This window comes from Nilaparvata lugens, chromosome 2, assembly GCF_014356525.2.
Source record: "Nilaparvata lugens isolate BPH chromosome 2, ASM1435652v1, whole genome shotgun sequence".
Taxonomy (NCBI): domain Eukaryota; kingdom Metazoa; phylum Arthropoda; class Insecta; order Hemiptera; family Delphacidae; genus Nilaparvata; species Nilaparvata lugens.
The window spans coordinates 89,439,076-89,457,680 of record NC_052505.1 but is presented as its reverse complement, the minus strand read 5'-3'; the positions used below and the strand labels follow the sequence as shown (position 1 = coordinate 89,457,680).

Below are 18,605 nucleotides of genomic sequence, written 5' to 3'. Positions count from 1 at the left end.
TAAAATAAATTAAAGTTGTTATTAATAACAAAATTATACAGACAAGCATTTGATTGATTTCAGCCATCATTTTACCCATAATCAACCACTTTTCACATTCAATGTTAGGAAAAATTTAATGTGAAATACGTGCCTCAAGAAACCATTCCGCCCTCGCCTACGGCTCGTGCGTAAGCGTTTCTTTCGGTGCAGCAAACTGTCACTTTGCGCACTAAACTTAGTTGCACAAATAACTATATCTTGCTATCTTTTCTCTATGGTATTAAAAAATACATCTGGAGCAAAACACTTGCCATTTCTACCCACGTAAATGTATTCATCCGTGGAATAGTTTTAAATGAATTAACATTAGTTTTAATTACCGAAATCAGTTTTGAATCTTGAGACCATCATCAGTTGAACTTTCACTTGAATGCTATTACTTTTTCATTCATATTCCACCACTGTCATGTCTCATATGTGTAATTTCTCCACGTACTCCCTACCATACAATCGAAGCCTTGACAAAAGAGTCAGTTCCTTCAGTCTGATGATGACCCACACCAGGTCGATGAGTCATCACCAACGATGACCCACACCAACGATCCTTACTGTTATATAAGTGTTTTTTCCTCCACCTACTGTCTAAAGTACTTACTTTATTCCCTGAAACATAATACTAAAGTGTCACTTTTTCGCTCTCAGTAGTAAAATACAGAAAAACTCCCTAGGGAGGAAAAGTGACTCCATTTAAATAACATGGGAAGCATCTCTATTTTAAAAAACTTACATTGTAATAGGTTAGAAGGTCTAAGCTCAGATGAGGAAGCATATAGAGTAGTCATTAAACCAACTAAATTCAATACCTCAACCAGACATTCTATCAATATATGAAATTTATGTTTGTATGCTAAAATTATTACAAACTTCATCTCACTATACTAAAAAAATGTAAATTTTTTTATTCCATGTTATTCAAAATACCAGCCAACGAATATTCCTCATTAACTAATCAAATTTGAAACGGGAACTTCATCATAGCAGTAGTTGTGGCGGCCATTGTTGTTACAACTTTTGCCGACAGATAGCGCTGTCGGCGGAGAACTGTGATTACAAGCCAGCTGTTTCTGTTTACTTTTTAGATTATGTTGTAACACATAGTGTGGTCACGTACGTTTTTAAAAATTATTTTATTTGAAGTTTTTATAAAAATGTAGGTGGATGAAAAATGTTCTGTTTATCATGAGTGGAAAATGTTTTTTCTCCCTCAGGAAAATTGTTGCCCTCGGCTTCGCACCTCGGGCTGCAAACTTTTCCCTCAGGGAGAAAAAACAGTACTTTTGACTCTAGATATACAAATAACTATTTTATTCAATCTGATTTTTTTATTTTATCAATTTTCCACCACTGTCGTGTCTCATTCCTCCACCACCTACTCCCTAGCATACATAGCCTTGATACAAGACTCAGTTCCTTTAGTTTGATAATAACCCACACTGGGTCGAAACTATCGTCACTGCACATATATAAGTTGGTGCTTTTTCCACTAGTGTTTTTTAATTCAATCTCTTTTTATGGGGTAGAAACGATCGGCACTGCTATATAAGTTACTGCTTTTTCCACTAGTGTTCTTCAATTCAATCTCATTCTGTTTAAATTTGTTAGGATTATTGATGACCATCGGACAAGTGGCTGATGCCATATCGACTCCATTTGTGGGATTCTGCTCAGACCGAGGCGGCGTGTTCTGCTGCTCTGGATATGGTCGAAGAAAGAGCTGGCATTTGCTTGGTGAGTAGATTACGCTAAAAATGGCCACCCATCAATGAATACCACGATAATTCAACTATAGTACTATTTGCATCATACATCTCTAATATGTCACTTTTTGCTATTAGAAAAAACGACTAGCAGTCAATTTTTTACAATAAATGAATTAATCACTTCAAGGTACAAGATACCTAGCTACAACCAAGAAAATGTCGGACCTGCCGAAAGATCTCGTTGTCACAGTGAGTGATAATTCATTTATTGTAAAAAAATTGACTGCTAGTCGGTTTTTCTAATAGCAAAAAGTGATTTAATAATAAGCAGTTCGTGATGGAAAACAACAAACAACATTGAAGAATTCTCTAATATGGTTCTTCGTGACTAATTGATTGATATATAATATAATAAATAGATTAAAACTATCGTATAAATTAGAATTGGAACCGTTTTGGGCTTAAGCCTGTGGTAATTTTCTATATAGTAAGGTCCACGTTATAATGGCAGTGTTTGATTATCAATGTTATTGCTATCCTTGTCTATCATCCAACAAAGCGGATAGCACTATCTCTTTCTCGCTTTGCACTGTTGCCAGATTGTCTTTTAACAATGTAGAATTAATAATTAATTAACAAAATATTTCACCTTAGTTATGAAAATTCTTTATACATTTTTTGAAAAATATAATTTATTGCTTAATAAAATATAATGATTTTTTTAAACGAGAATGAACAGTTAATATTACATCAATAAACCTGTATCAGCTACCGTCCATACAAGGCATTGACAAGACAGAGGATCGGCAACATTGTTCTCCTATCTTTCTCTACTGCCATTATAACGTGGACCTCACTATAGAAGTTGTTTTATGTTAAATGATTGAATGAATAGATAATTTATCTACCGTACTTTATCTATTATCTATTAATTTAGATCTACAACCTCTTCAAAGGCAACAGGTAAACCTTCAACTGCCTCTCTAAGTAGCACAGGCTTACAGTTATATAACACTTGAAATGAAGCAAAATAAATGTTATCAAGTACCCTTTTTTATTTAATTAAATCACAACTCTTTTCAACTCATTAGAGCAATTTTCAAGTGTCACTTGATAAATTTTATTGTGTTTCAATTTCAGTAGCCCTATAGAGTAAATAGAATAGAATCATAATTTATATGTCATCGTATTACAGAAATAACACATATACATCGTCATTTGAGTATGAATTACTGAAGAGAATTAATGTATTTTTACATTATCATACATTATCAAATTATAACAACAGTTTCAAAAATTTATCACAGAAAAGACACAAATTATTCATCACAGAAGCAATTACAAACATATGTTGGAATCAATGATATTACTGTCTAAATTTCAAAAGTGGTAATAATATTCATTCCTAACATGAAAGGAGGGTTTTTCAAGGACAAGGTTCATTTTTAATACTGTCTTCATTAGAATTATTTAATCATACAATCTACTTTTGTAATATTGAGTATTATAAGCCGACTTCACTTTTGGACTGATGTGACAAAAACCGTCTTGAAGCTTTAAAATCAAAGATAAAATAAGCTGTTAAAAGCTAGGATGGAAGCGTGGTTTTAAATGTCTAAACCACATTTATTGGTCGTTTGTGTTTTTTTACCTATATGTCTCTTTCCTCAGATGACTGTGTTTTCATATTGAACCCTTCCACATTTGTTCTTTATGCTTTGTACTTACTTTGATACTAGATACTTTTGTGATCTTCACCAGCAGCCAGGGCTGCGGGAATCGTCTTTCGTCTTCCCTTTTGTAGGGGTCGTTTATTCCTTATGGTCTGTAGGTGTGCTCGTCTACAAACTCGTCCAGGCTGTAGTATGGTCTATTGCTTAGGTAGTGCTTTAGTTTCCTGATGAAGACTTTCCTGGATTGTTGAATGTAAAAAGACCAAGAAATTGTCAAAAAACCACTGATTTATTGATAATTAGAAAGACCGGTTTCGGTTATTACACCATTGTCAATCTCTGATAAACTAAAACTAAATACAAGAGCAGCAGAATTTATACTAGTAGGCGAGTACTGCTATTGGTCGAGGGCATGAACGCCTGCCATTGGCCTAGCTAGACAGTCTCCTCCCCCTCAACGGTGTGACAAAATGGCGGCTTAAGCAACAGAATCGCCATGATAATAAAATTTACTTTGTACTTTTTACTTTGTACTCAAATGTAAATTTTATTATCATGGCGATTCTGTTGCTTAAGCCGCCATTTTGTCACACCGTTGAGGGGGAGGAGACTGTCTAGCTAGGCCAATGGCAGGCGTTCATGCCCTCGACCAATAGCAGTACTCGCCTACTAGTATAAATTCTGCTGCTCTTGTATTTAGTTTTAGTTTATCAGAGATTGACAATGGTGTAATAACCGAAACCGGTCTTTCTAATTATCAATAAATCAGTGGTTTTTTGACAATTTCTTGGTCTTTTTTCATTCAATATGAATAATTACCACAATATCAACTTCTCAACTACACAAAAACTTTCCTGGATATTTTTTTAGGTACTGTCATGCTTGATTTCAGTGAAGAAAACTGAAAATGAATATGATGTTAACTCTAGTATGCACCAACATAACACTAGAAATAGGAATAATATAAGAGTCGAGTATTGCCAGTTTACAAGTTCTCAAAAAAACTGGCAATACAAGTCAATAAAACTTTATAACTCTTTGCCTGAAAATATCAAAAGAATGAGCTTTAATAGTTACTGTAAATATTTAAAAAAAGTACTGGTCAATGAATGTTTATATAAAGTTGAATATTTCTTTGTAATATATTTTTAAACTGATGTTTCTGTGTTATTAAGACGTTGTTGTAACATTTTAATGTTGTGTGACAATAAATGATTTGATTTGATCGGCAACATTGTTCTCCTATCTTTCTTCACTGTCATTATAACGTGGACCTCACTATAGAAGTTGTGTTATGTTGAATTATTGAATAAATAAATAATTTATCTATCCTACTTTATCAATTATCTATTCATTTAGATCTCCAACCTCTTCAGAGGCAACAGGTGAACCTTCAACTGCCTCTCTAAGTAACATAGGCTTCCAGTTATATAACACTTGAAAAGAAGCACAATAAATGTTATCATGTACCCTTTTTATTTAATTAAATCACAACTATTTTCAACTCATCAGAGCAATTTTCAAGTGTCACTTGATAACTTTTATTGTGCTTCAATATCAGTAGCCCTATAGAGTGAATAGAATAGAATAATAATTCATATGTCATCGTATTTACAGGAATAACACATGTACATCGTCATTTGAGTTTAGAATTACCGAGTAGAGATATATGCTAGTATTATTACAGTATAACATTATAACAAGAAAGTTTCAAAAATTTATTACAGAAAAGACATAAATATTATTAATCACAGTAGCAATTACAACGATATGTTGACATCAATGATATTACTGTCTAAATTTTAAAAGTGGTAATAATTTATTCCTTACATGAAAGGATGTTTTCGTAAAGACGAGGTTCATTTTTAATACTGTCTTCATTAGAAGTATTTAATCATACAATGTATAATTGTAATCTTGAGTATTATAGGCCGACTTCACTTTTGGATTGATGTGACAAAAACCGTCTTGAATCTTTGAAACAAAAGATAAAATAATCTGTTAAGAGCTAGGATGGAAGTGTGGTTTTAAATGTCTAGACCACAACTATTTGTCGTTTGTGTTCTTTTTACCTTTTCGTCTCTTTCCTCAAATGACTGTTCTTCCATATTGAACCCTTCCACATTCGCTCTTTATGCTTTGTACTTACTTTGATACTTGATACTTTTGTGTTCTTCACCAGCAGCCAGGGCTGCGGGAATCGTCATTTCGTCTTCCCTTTTGTAGGGGTTGTTTATTCCTCATGGTCTGTCGGTGTGCTCGTCTACAAACTCGACCAGGCTGTAGTATGGTCTATTGCTTAGGTAGTGCTTTAGTTTCCTGATGAAAGCTTTCCTGTCTTGGATATTTTTCAGGCTAGATGGCAGCTGGTTGTAGAGGTGAGGTCCGGTGTACATAGGGGATCTACTGTACTTCTGGAGTCTGTGCTGTGGGAGGTCTATGTTCTGTCTGTCTCTAGTGTTGTAACTGTGTCGGTCCGATCTGAGCACTTGGGTTGATTTCTTCATTTGGATAATAGATTCCAGGATGTTATGTGCGTCCAAGTATACACCGGCCTCATTATTACATCATCCTTACCCAAAAGAGAGCCATCAGAGTAATGTATCGAAAACCGCTACGCCATCCTTGCAGGGACTAATTCGTGACAGCGGGCATTCTTCCGGTTCCCTGTCTGTAATTTTTTTTGCGAGTATGGCACTGAAATGGAGAAGTGGCTGGACGACTGGTGCAAACATTCTCTCTCACAACACACGCAACAGAGGGATCGTGAGACTGAATTCCCACAGAACCTCGTTTTTTTAGGCGAGCCCACAGCATATGGCCAAAAAAGTGTATGATGCTATTCCAATTGAAATTCGTGAACTTAATTCTGAAATAGTCTTCAAGAGAAAATTAAAATTGTGGTTAAGTGAGAAATGTTTTTATGACATTGGTGAATTTTTGATCCAGTAATTACAATATTGTGGTTAAGTAAAAACTCGAACTTCAAATTAATTGTATGATCTTTACGGTACCTTTCAAGTAATGGAGACTTTTGATTCCACTGTTTTAGTTTATTCAACTTCAATTCCATCTGTGATATTAAATTTGTTTTTTAATTATTCAGATTATATTACATGCATATTGTGGTGACATTTGTAATGCATTTATGGTGTGTATTCATTTTCATTCATTTATTTATTGTATAAAACATTATAATCATAATACAATTATGGCATTGGAGGAAAAACTAGGCTGAGCCTGCACTATTTCTCTCCAAACATTTTTATAAAATGTTGTCCAAAGTCAAGGTTATGTAATCACACACTGCTTCGTTACTTGATTTTCGGTCCAGGAATAATGAATGATATTTGAAAATCTTGAATTTTGAAGGTTGATGTTAAACTCTAAATGAATCACAGAGTATTACAATAAGTTTAAAACTTTAGAAATGTTGCACTTATTTGAAAAATTTGAATACAAAATCAAAAACCTACTCACTATTAGTTATTTACAGCATTGTAAATAATTGTACACATATTGATGTGTATTGTTTGATGAATATTGTTTATGACCTGTGTTAATATTGTATCATATAAAATCATGCATAACATGAAAAATAAAATTGAATTATAAAGCAGATAATTGTAATTTTTTGTGAGCTCTTGAAATCTCAATGAAGTTTAAGAATTCACATCCACAAGTTCAATTGCTTTTTTGTATTTTCAGGTAATTATTATTACTTAACGAAACATATAATTGTAAATTGTTTGCAAACTTTTAATATCTAGATACAATTTTGGAATTTACATCCACAAACTCAATTGCTTTTTTATATTTGCAGGAACAATATGCGTGGTGGCAAGCTTCCCGTTTGTGTTCGCAAGCTGCATTAACTGCGCTGACAGCGATATGTGGGCGAAGCTATTGTACTTTTCGGTTTTCATTTGTGTCTTCCAATTTGGATGGGCCTCCATACAAATCTCCAATCTGTCTGTTGTACCTGAACTCACTCCTGACGAGCATGAACGCACAGCATTATTAGCTTACAGGTAAAGTCATGCTAAACGCAATAAATTATTAATCTTAATCCAATATTTATTGTAGAAAACCTTTACAGTACCGCCGCACTTATGAGATTGTTTCCAAACTTTATAAACAAATAAACGTTTCAAAGTTGAACACAGAAATAAAAGACTCGAAAAAGTTATTTGAATTGAAAATTATATAAATTTAATCAAAAATTATATTACTTGAATTTTTGGGATTTTACCGTGTGCTTCCATATTGTTGTCAATAAATAAATTGCTCGAAATTATATAACTTTTATAAAACTTGAGTAGAGGATTGCAACAAGATTATCGCCTCATAACCAATAAGTATTGTTCAGTAATGATTGCTCATCACACCAGTGCTTAATTTGTAAACGTTCAGGTGCCGGAACTGTGGCTGGCCCGACTATCGGGGGTATGGAATACCCCCCCCCCCCCAGGAAAAGGGGTCCGGGGGCCCACCCCCGGAAAGTTTTTCTAAATTTATCCTTAAAAACACGGTTTCAAGTCTGTTTTCAATTATTTTCATTTTAAATTAATTTGAACGTGAAACAAATACAGATTTGATCAAATCAAATAGTAAAAGGGTAATACTTTAAATTGCCAGAACCTTAAAGTAGGGAGAAAAATGAGAATGAAACTAACTTCAAAGATAAACTGTACTATTTTTATTTGTGTCTACAATATTATTATGATTGCGTAATATTTACTCATTTTTATTTGTGTGAACGTTTGTTTTGATATTTTCAGCTGCAACTACGTTACGTTCCGGCTGAAATTAAGCACTGCATCACACCAATAATTGTTTCTATATTTTACTTTACAGGTATACTTTTACTGTGATATCAAACATGACCGTTTACGTAGTGATATTCCTTGCTTTAAGATTGGGAGGCGTAAGTGAAACTCAAGTTGGACCTCATCAACTTCATATTTTTCAGGTACAGTATGAAGTGTATGTATATAATTTATTGTGATAGTCTATCGTTTTTCATATAAGGTAATGCAAATCTGAATATTACATTGAAATGTCAGTATTTGAAACTAGCAAACATGATTAATAAATTGTATGACAGTAATAAAGATTGCTGAGAGAACAAAGAAAAGTTACATTGTGAGGGAACAAACGAGCAAATACCCGATTTTCGAAACGAGTTCATTTTCACAATTGATATGATTATAAGTTAAAATATGTTATCTCTTTCTATATTTAGATTTATATGATTTTCTCATTGAAATAATCAACCAAATTCCGCTAAAACGCTAAATATGCCTGAATAAGGTGGCTGAAAATACAAAACAAAATCTACATTTGAAAAGTGAATAATCACAAGTTAAAAAATTGAATAGGATATCATGTTAATGAGGTAATTTTTGACTTGAAAATTTTGAAATACTAGTATCGTGATTCAATAATTGATTAGTTACAAAATAATTAATTGTGATTTCACTCTCAAAACCTGTTTTCATAAAAGTATTGTATTATGTGTTCTTGTGAGTAGAATAAAATCCCTGGAGAAATTGTTCTACTCATTCAACTTTATTATATTCCGTTGTACATAATTACTACTTTTAAATTACTATTTATTACGGTTAAACTTTGATGGCCGGTTTCCGAGCTCGGGATTTAGCTAAGTTCTAGACTTTAAATAGCTGGAGTCAGAAAATTGGCTTTCCGAAATGGGGCGTAGTCGCAGTCCACGTAAACGTGGATTTTAAATTAAATTATTTCGATAAACTAGAAAATTGAACACAAAATAAAATAAAAAGAAAATAGTGTAAAGTTTCAGCTATTTTGAATTATATAGGAATGTTTCATTTCGTCAAGGAAATACTTTTCCTATTACAGAAATGAGAAAATAAAGATTATCATAAAAACTGCGACTACGCCCCGTTTCGGAAAGTCAGTTTTCTGACTCCAGCTGTTTAAAGTCTAGAACTAAATCCCGAGCTCAGAAACCGGTCCTTAATGTTATTGGAAACCATACATTTTATACATTTAGGATCGATTGCACAAAAGACTGTTGAATTTTAACCGTCATTAAATGCCACGAGAACTACCGTAATTAGAGAAGCCTTCTTTCCAAAAAATTCCTTTTCTGATTAGTTCTAATTTATCTCTAGTTTATTTTCTGATTGGCGTTTAATCATGATTATATTTAACAGTTCGTGCAACCGGACCTAAGAATGGTACTTGGCCAATCAATATTTTCAAACTCTCATCAACATACTAATCAATATCACACTTTTAATAGTTCTAAATAAGCTAGTGATTCCTGTGTATATGCTTCTAGGAAGCATACATAAGTACCGTGTGCTCAGTTACAGTTGAAACGAACTTTCATTTTAAACTTGGTTAAATCCAATGTACCTAGAATATATCCTATACATTCTATACCTAGAATATATTCTATACATTATATACCTAGAAGGTATTCTAGGTACATTGGTTAAATCCATATTCTATTCAATCGTATGGTCCGACGCCAAAATCATCCTCGAAATCTTTTTTTTTTCAGGAAATAAAATAATAATCAGGTCTTAGACCCTCGTCTCCAAAACTTAAAATATCAGTTTCAGGCGTATCCTGAAAATAAAAATATCCAGTTCTTCTTCCAGAGTTACTCACAATTCTATTCTTAGCTGCTTTAACCAGTCTGCAGCTCTGTTTGTTGCTTCATGCAGCTCTCTTAGATCTCCCTCAAATCCATATCAAGTCTCGTTTCTCATAATGTGACTCATTTTTATTTCAAGCCAGCATAACACTGTATCAATTCAATTAGAACTTTCTCTGTGTAAACGGTACTGAGTGAACAAAACAGTTTCTAGAACACTTATTAAATCTAATCAATTAATCTTATTGAATCATAGATTATTAAATGTAATAAGTGTCATAGGAACCAGGCCTAAGAGATTCTTATAAAATCATTTAGTTACTGCATCCCTACTTACTATCTATCTACCTTGACTGCGTACTTCTTCCTATCAATAAATCATCAGTCTGTATAGCTGCGTTTACACCAAAGTTATTAACAAAATGTTTATTTTTCCGTCCTTATAGATTGTATTAGATTGAATGGAACTCAACAAACACATTTGTTCATCATGTGTATGATAAGTTATGTTCAATCTAATAGAATCTATAAGGACGGAGAAATAAACATTTTGTTTAAAACTGTGATGTAAACGCAGCTTTATAAAACCATTCAGTTACTGTATACCTACCTACTACCTATCTACCTTGACTGCATACTTTCTATCAATAAATCATCAGTCTGTATGTATGCTCTGATTGCAGTATGTTACCGTCATCATTCTAGTGATAGGAACATTCACCTCACTGCTCTACCATATTGGAGTGAAGGAGAGAATCAGAGATGACGCCATTCTGCAGCCGGGCGACACAGAGTTCTACCAGAGGACCAAGTTCGCCGATCTGTTCAAGGACTGGCACCTGTACAAAGTGGCCATCGTTTACATGGCGACTCGGCTGTTTGTCAACATGTCGCAGGTGTTGATCCCGCTCTACCTGCAGTACTTCCTGCTGCTGCCGTCAGAGAGCATAGCCACCGTGCCGTTTGTTGTCTTCACCATGAGCTTCTTGACATCGCTGATCATCAAGCCTTTGAATCAGAGGTTTGGACGCAAGGTAAATTGTTTCTTCCATCATTTATCCATTTATTGTACAAAATACTACTATACAATCATAATATAATTATGACATTGAAGGAAAAACTAGGTCGAACCTGTACTATTTCTCTTCAAAAATTTTGATAAAAAGTTAATGTTGTCCAAAGGATGAGGTTATGATATCACACACTGCTTCGTCACTTGATTTTTGGTTCAGGAATAATGATTTGAAGATTTTTAAGATTGACATAATACTTTAAGGTTGTGCATTCAATATTTTTTTTTCAAAAGTTTCTTTTTTATCTTTTTCTAATCTATTGGATAAGTTCTTAGGACATAATCTATGCAATTGAAATATTTTTATCAGCTTCTGTTAGCTAACAATAGGGTTTTAAAAGTCACTTTTTTGAGGCAGATGGTACACATACCCTACAAAAACTACTGGTCAGGAAAATTTGAGAAAAATTTGCAAGTCTCGTCTTTAATATAGCAAAAATTACGTCAAATTTGTTTTTGAAAATCTGAAAAAATTTTTTTATGCATTTTAAACTCCTTTTTCACATTCAATGTTCGTTCTATAGACTTCAAATTCATAGCAACTTGTAGCGCTGTTCTTGATGAATAAAGTTGATGCTTAAACTTCTTTTATAGACACAATAATAGCAGCTGGTATTTAAAGCACCTGCTATGCTCGGGCAGCAAGTGAATAGTACAGCTGGAGCGATCTAGCGGAATTAGTTTGTCCCTAGAGCTAAGCGCTCGACGTTAAATGAATCATGAAATGTATCACAATGAATGAAAAACTCCAGTAATATTGCACTTATTTCAAAAAATTAAATACAAAATCACAAACCTACCCACTATTCGTAAGTTACAGCTGATTGTTCAGCTTTAGGGATACACTTGTCCATCATGTTAATGATTCTAAGTTTTTGATTCTCCTGGGATACTTGATAGTTTTTTCATTTTGATGTCTGTGCGAACCTTAGGCCAGGCGCACACCAGTTAGATAGCGCCATCTCTTTCTCGCTTTGCTCTGTTGCCAGATCTTCTTTTACTAATGTAGAATTAATAATTAATTAACAAAATATTTCATCTTAATTATGAAAATTCTTTATGAAAGTATTGAAAAATATAATTTATTGCTTAATAAAATATAATTGATTATTCTAAACGAGGATGAACCCCGTTAATATTACATCAATAAACCTGTATCAGCTACCATCTACAGAAGGCATTGACAATACAGAGGATCGGTAACATTTTTCTCCTATCTTTCTCCACTGCTATTATAACGTAGACTTCACTATAGCGTAGTTCATTTTAATAGAATCATTATAATAACGGTTCTCCTCTATCATCTTAAGAAATAGCATTGACCATAAAGCCCCGTGCTGCAATCCTAGGTTTGCGCGGACTATAGTACTCGTGTTTCAAAACATAACCAGATATTATTCCATTTCAAGCTTTTTTCAGAGGTGGGAAAACCTTCCACAAGGCACCTGGCGGCAGCGGAGCCGCCATGACAAGTGTTGAATTCGCAACTAGTCGTGTCTCGTAAAAATGAAAAGACAGACTATCAAATTGATAGTCTATCAATTAGTCAAAATTATCAAAAGATAGACTATCAAATTGAAAAAAAATCTATATATATAAAAGCGAAATGGCACTCACTCACTGACTGACTGACCGACTCACTCACTGACTGACTGACTGACTCACTCACTCGCAGAACTAAAAATCTACCGGACCAAAAACGTTCAAATTTGGTAGGTATGTTCAGTTGGACCTTTAGAGACGCACTAAAAAATCTTTTGGCAATATTTTAACTCTAAGGGTGGTTTTTAAGGGTTTAAAGTTCGTCTTTTAGTATATATATTCTTCTTATTCTCTTAATTATAATTGAAAAATGTCCATACAATATGTTAATATAGAACTATAATCTAGAGAGAGTACCTCTTCGAAACAGTTGTTAACTGGTAACTAAATTAATAATTTTGTCAGGTTGGCATTAAGTTGAGTTGACTTTGTTAGGTTGGCACCAAGTTGAAGATTGAAATGCATTTATCGCGGAAAAATTGATTGGGCACTGCTACTTCAATCAGAGCTATTCCTGAGAATATTATATTACTAGCCGTGAGGCTCGTTTCGCTCGCCATATCCGTTTAGCCAGACGTTTAGTCTGGATCCCCGACTGGATCGTCCTAACATAATATGATAAAAATGCTCAAATGAAAAATGCAGGCGAGCGAAGCAAGCCTGCTGATCTCATTCTTGGACGATCCAGTCGGGGGTCCAGGTGGTGGAGCCCCCTGGCTAGACGGATATGGCGAGCTAAGCGAGCCTGACGGCTAGTAATATATATTCTTAATGATCCTGTATGACCGTTGGTTAATTCGCTTTTTCAGAGTGTTCCCTATTGCAAGTCTCACTTTGAAATCGACTTGGATTTAATTTTTTTCCTTTCACAACTCTCAATTATCTATTCTCAAAACTATTGTCTTCAATTACCAACTTATACCATAGAGAAAACATAAGTTCTACGGTATTTCTCTATTCTTATTCTATGTTTACACTTTCCTGGATGCTCTCCTGCTTTTGTGCTTATTTAGCGAGTAACCTATATATTGAGAACCTATTTATTTGTACTTTATATTGTTGTTTTACTATTTTAATCAAATATTTGTATTGACATTTGCAGTTGGCCTACAGTCTAGGAGTTTTTATTGGTGTAGCCTCATCGATAATAGTCTACTTTGGTCACGGAGAAGTCTACAATCGATTGACAGTGTTCGCAGTGGCTGCTCTATTTGGTTAGTGCCATTAAATAATACATCTTTCCTCTCCACTAGAAAACTTTTCAATATAGATACTGTACTAATAATTGATTCTGATTAATTTATAATGAGATAAACTTTTTGACATATTTCTTCGATCAAAGCTGGATTCCCTCACATTATAAAAACCGGTGACAGTAAAAGCATAGAGAAACAATAGCATAATATGCTATGGTAAAAGTTTCTCTATGGTAAAAGTGACCGGTTGTTGGCTTGGATTGTGGGTGGTCCCGTAGGAAGTTCCACTGATAGACAAAATATCATATTCCCGAAAATCATACAATGATGTATAACCAGACTGTATAGTATAAACACTACCTATAAGTTGAAGAAACCTTAAGCTGCGTTTACACCAAATTTATTAACAAAATGTTTATTTTTCCGTCCTTATAGATTCTATTAGATTGAACGGAACTTTACAAACACATATGCTCATCATGTGCATGATAAGTTATGTTCAATCTAATCGAATCAATCTTTCTTAAAGATTCAATTAGATTGAACGGAACTTTCCAAACACATATGCTCATCATGTGTATGATAAGTTATGTTCAATCTAATGAACGGAACTTTCCAAACACATATGCTCATCATGTGTATGATAAGTTATGTTCAATCTAATTGAATCTATAAGGATGGAGAAATAAACAGTTTGTTAATAACTTCGGTGTAAACGCAGATTCAAGGGTTTGAAAGGTAAAAGAGTAGGTTAGGGGGTTAGGGTTTTGCTTTTAAATGGCAAAATGCTTGTATTATTCAAATGCTTTGATAATATTGTAAAGCAGAAACAGGAAGCTTGCATGTCAGAACAATTTAGTGCTACATAGTTTGGCTATACGTCACCGTATCATTTTCGGGAATGCGATATTTTGCCTACCAGTTCCACTTTGCCAATATAACCACAATTTCCCGTGACGGAAAACTTAGATATAGTTGAGTTTGACAAATTTTAGCGATATTACAACAATCATATAGAATATTGTAATTATGAAAAATATTGTATTAATTTATAAAATTGAAAATTCTGTATTATCTAATTTGATTTTGTGTTGTTGCAGGGTGCGCATCGTCTGTGATGCTTGTGACGAGTTTGGGTGTCACAGCCGACCATATTGGACAAGATCTTGACAATGGTGCACTCATTTATGGACTCATGAGCTTTGTCGACAAAATTTCAAATGGCTTTGCAATATTAGTGATTCAGTCCATGTAAGTAGAGTGTCTAAGGTTTTATAAATGTTTCATTCAAATTGAATTATATTGGTAATATTCAATTAATTGATTTTAGTGACTTGAGATACAGAGTGATGCAGAGGAAACGCATGTTTTTCTAAACGCTAGTACTCGGTGACGGGAGAGGGTATTGCCCTGGAACGAATGTTGGCAGACGGCCCATACTGTGCCACTATGCCATTTCAGTTGCTATGAGCTTTGGAAATTACATCGTTTGTTCGCTGTCGAGCAGTTTTTTTAGAAACAATGTATCTGTAGTCACAGTGCAACGTTTTTCCGTCAATATTTTAGATTTGGGCGTCGAGATGCAATACTCGATCCAAATTCTGTATTCCGATGGGTTGCAGCGTTTAGAAGTTACTAGTTCTGTGATGAAAAAGAAACCACCTGGTCTTCCCCGTTCAGTTCGTACTCCTGAAAAAGTAGACCGAGTCAGAGTCTTCTAGTCCTGAGACCATGTCGTCGAGTCGATCGTCTAGGACTAGTAACAACTACTGTTCTGACTCGGTCTATATTAGTACGAACTAAACGGGGAAGACCAGGTGAATTTTGTTTGATTGTTTATTTTATAATAAAAACGATTTTACAATGCTCTTTGTCAACTTAAATTTGTTTAATTTTTTTATAATAAATGAGATTACATATTTTTTCATTGGCAAAATTGTAAATTCTATACAATATTCGTTTATACTACATAATTTGAAAAAAGAGTAAATTTTAATAATGCGTGTGGTGCGATTTAAGAGATGACAGGATTGTCAGTCTCCTCCAAAACTAAATCTCTATGCTACGAATGCTTTTTAGAAAATATTTTGATTCAAGTACTTGCCTTCAGCAAAGTCCAAAAATTGCATTGTGACCGGTAATGCAATGATTCAGGTTAATGGATAGCCTTAGTATAATTCATTTTCCAGGATAATGGCCAATTTTTCAAAATTCCGGGGGGGAGGATAGTTTTGTGTAAAAGGCCTGTTGCTATTCTTAGAACTGTTGTATTTCCTGTTTTTATTGAAGAATTAAAGATTGATTATAGTAAATTGTTTTTGTTCTAACAGGAAAAAACAACGGACACATTATAGAGACTGTTTATCTTTCGTTTGCGGAGTATCAGCCATCATAGGACTGATTGCAATCTTCACATTCAGCAATACAAATAGAAACGGTGAGTTATTTACCAATTAACTCTAATTGCAGATACTAGTGATTATGAAAGAATGTGTCACTTTTAAGAAGATTTATTTGAAAAAGTTCAAACGCTGTTCCAATTTTGTAATAATTGTCTAATAACTGTCATATTATAGCTTACTCATATTAATACGAGCGTACTAAAGTAAGCTACATTGTAAATTTTGAGACTTTCATTCATCAATTAGAAATTAGTGCCGATAATAATGTTTGTATTTAAAATAGTAATTGATGGACAGACATAACACAGTTATTTACAGACATAACCGAACACAGGGTAATTATCAGTCAATCTATTCAGTCATTTAGTTCACATTCATCATCATTAAAGTGTTTGTTCAAGTAATCATGAAACCTGAATAAATGTGTAACACCAGAGGTGGAAATTGCTTATTAATTTAAATTTGTATTTTATTTTCAATCTCTTCGTTTTCCGGTTTTATTATATCGATTATTCGATATTTATCGATATTAGTCTTGTAGTAACGTAGTATGAGGAACAGAGATATTTCAATAAGGAAATGGAGGGATAATGTCAATTTCTGTTCTATTCACAATATCGTCATTTTTTGGTATTATTAGAATTGATTATTTCATATTTTTTCGATATCTGTTTACTAGTGGACTAGTGTAATTTTTAATAATGGGGAAGTCGGACTTTTCAAGGAAGTAAAGCGAGAATACATACATTTCCTTTTCGATTTTCTCATAGCAGTTGTCTAGAAAACTTGAACGTCATATTTCGATAAAACTTCAAAAGGACAATGTAGAAGATTTAACAAGTTAGCAGCAGATTGAATGACACTATAATTAAACGAGTATTTTTTAAATTATTTTGATTAGTAACATGACGTAATTCGACTCATTTAGGCCTATTTCAAGAGTTATTTCAAATGTTACATTACTTGTTAAAATTTTCATAGATCATTTATTAAAAAAACTATTGAGTGTTGAATGAAATTCACTATTGTTTTAATGTGTTTATGCTCTTTCCATTCTATTTTGTTTTGATTATTTATTTATTTATTTACATTTAACAATACACAAATCAAATCTTTGTAATTACTAATTATTACAATAAATAATTTGGTATTTATTGCGTACAGATAACAGGAACTCTCCTGAAGATAACAGAGGTTTTGAGCCAGAAATTCAATCATCAGCTGGGGACATCAATCGCACTAATTCTGAATCCTCAACGATTGTGGTGGCTGTCACACATGAAGGCAATTCTCAGTGAATACTACATGCTACCCTTTGTTTTAATTATTCTAGATTCTATTTAATATTTTGACGAATAGTAAAGAATCAAAAAATATCATCTTCAGTGCCATGATGAAATTATTCTAGAAAGTATTTAGACTGATAGTACAGCCTATCAATAAATCAAACTGTGAAAATTTTCTTTTGGAAATATTCTTACACATCTCATTAGTTCAATTAATTAAAATAAGGCATAAGAGCACATATTATGATTAAATTATTTGGAAAATATAATTTTAATATTGCACAATAATGAGCCATTATGCTGTTTGGTTTGTTCCAAAATAAGGTCTGATAGATGTTAAATTAAGATTCTGGATAAATGTAATAGAACTTGAATTAAAAAAAAAAAAAAACACTTTTGAAGTGAAAATGCACTTACTTTGGTAGTGACGATCATTTCGACCTGTTGTTGGTCATCATCAGCTAAAAAACACTTTTGATGTGAAAATACACTTTACTTTGGTAGTGACGATCATCAGCTGATGATAACCAACTACAGGTCGAAACGATCGTCACTACCAAAGTAAGTGCATTTTCACATCAAAAGTGTTTTTTAGCTGATGATGACCAACAACAGGTCGAAACGATCGTCACTACCAAAGTAAGTGCATTTTCACATCAAAAGTGCTTTTTAAAATTCAAGTTTAATTTTAACAGTGAAAAAGTATGGATATGCAACAGAGAAATGTAATAGAGCTCACTGAGAAGAGTACAGTTGTTTTTTTACTATGAGAAACCGGAGATAAGACACAACATACCCGTAGGGTTATAATGATTTTTATATCTAGAAATAGACTTTTCGTTACCGTTGTTTAAAAACATTCCATTATTATGTTTCATGTTTACGTGCAATGCCAGTTAGTAGAAGTTATGTTATATTTTTATTTTTGTAGTTGGAATATAATATTATTTATAATCTATATGTTTGGTTCTTTAAAGTATGTTGTCATATTGCTCAAATGCGAGTTCATAAACTCTCTACTTAGGCCTATACGGTACAATTTCAAC

General features: G+C 33.3%; 1 protein-coding gene across 5 annotated transcripts in view; it reads left to right on the top strand.

Annotated features, from left to right (window-relative positions):
* Positions 1-18,005, top strand: part of LOC111058598 (major facilitator superfamily domain-containing protein 12-like) — a 48,358-nt gene extending 30,353 nt beyond the window's left edge. For 4 of the 5 annotated variants that reach the window (XM_039422047.1, XM_039422042.1, XM_039422046.1 and 1 more), the window contains exons 3-10: positions 1,645-1,770; positions 7,239-7,446; positions 8,273-8,387; positions 10,745-11,095; positions 13,778-13,889; positions 14,972-15,122; positions 16,202-16,308; positions 17,438-18,005. In XM_039422047.1, coding sequence (XP_039277981.1) covers positions 1,645-1,770; positions 7,239-7,446; positions 8,273-8,387; positions 10,745-11,095; positions 13,778-13,889; positions 14,972-15,122; positions 16,202-16,308; positions 17,438-17,571 — 1,304 coding nt within the window. In that variant the 3' untranslated portion in view covers positions 17,572-18,005. The remainder of the gene's footprint in view (positions 1-1,644; positions 1,771-7,238; positions 7,447-8,272; positions 8,388-10,744; positions 11,096-13,777; positions 13,890-14,971; positions 15,123-16,201; positions 16,309-17,437) is intronic. The other variant, XM_039422044.1, reaches the window with a different exon arrangement.
* Positions 18,006-18,605: the final 600 nt, after the last annotated feature.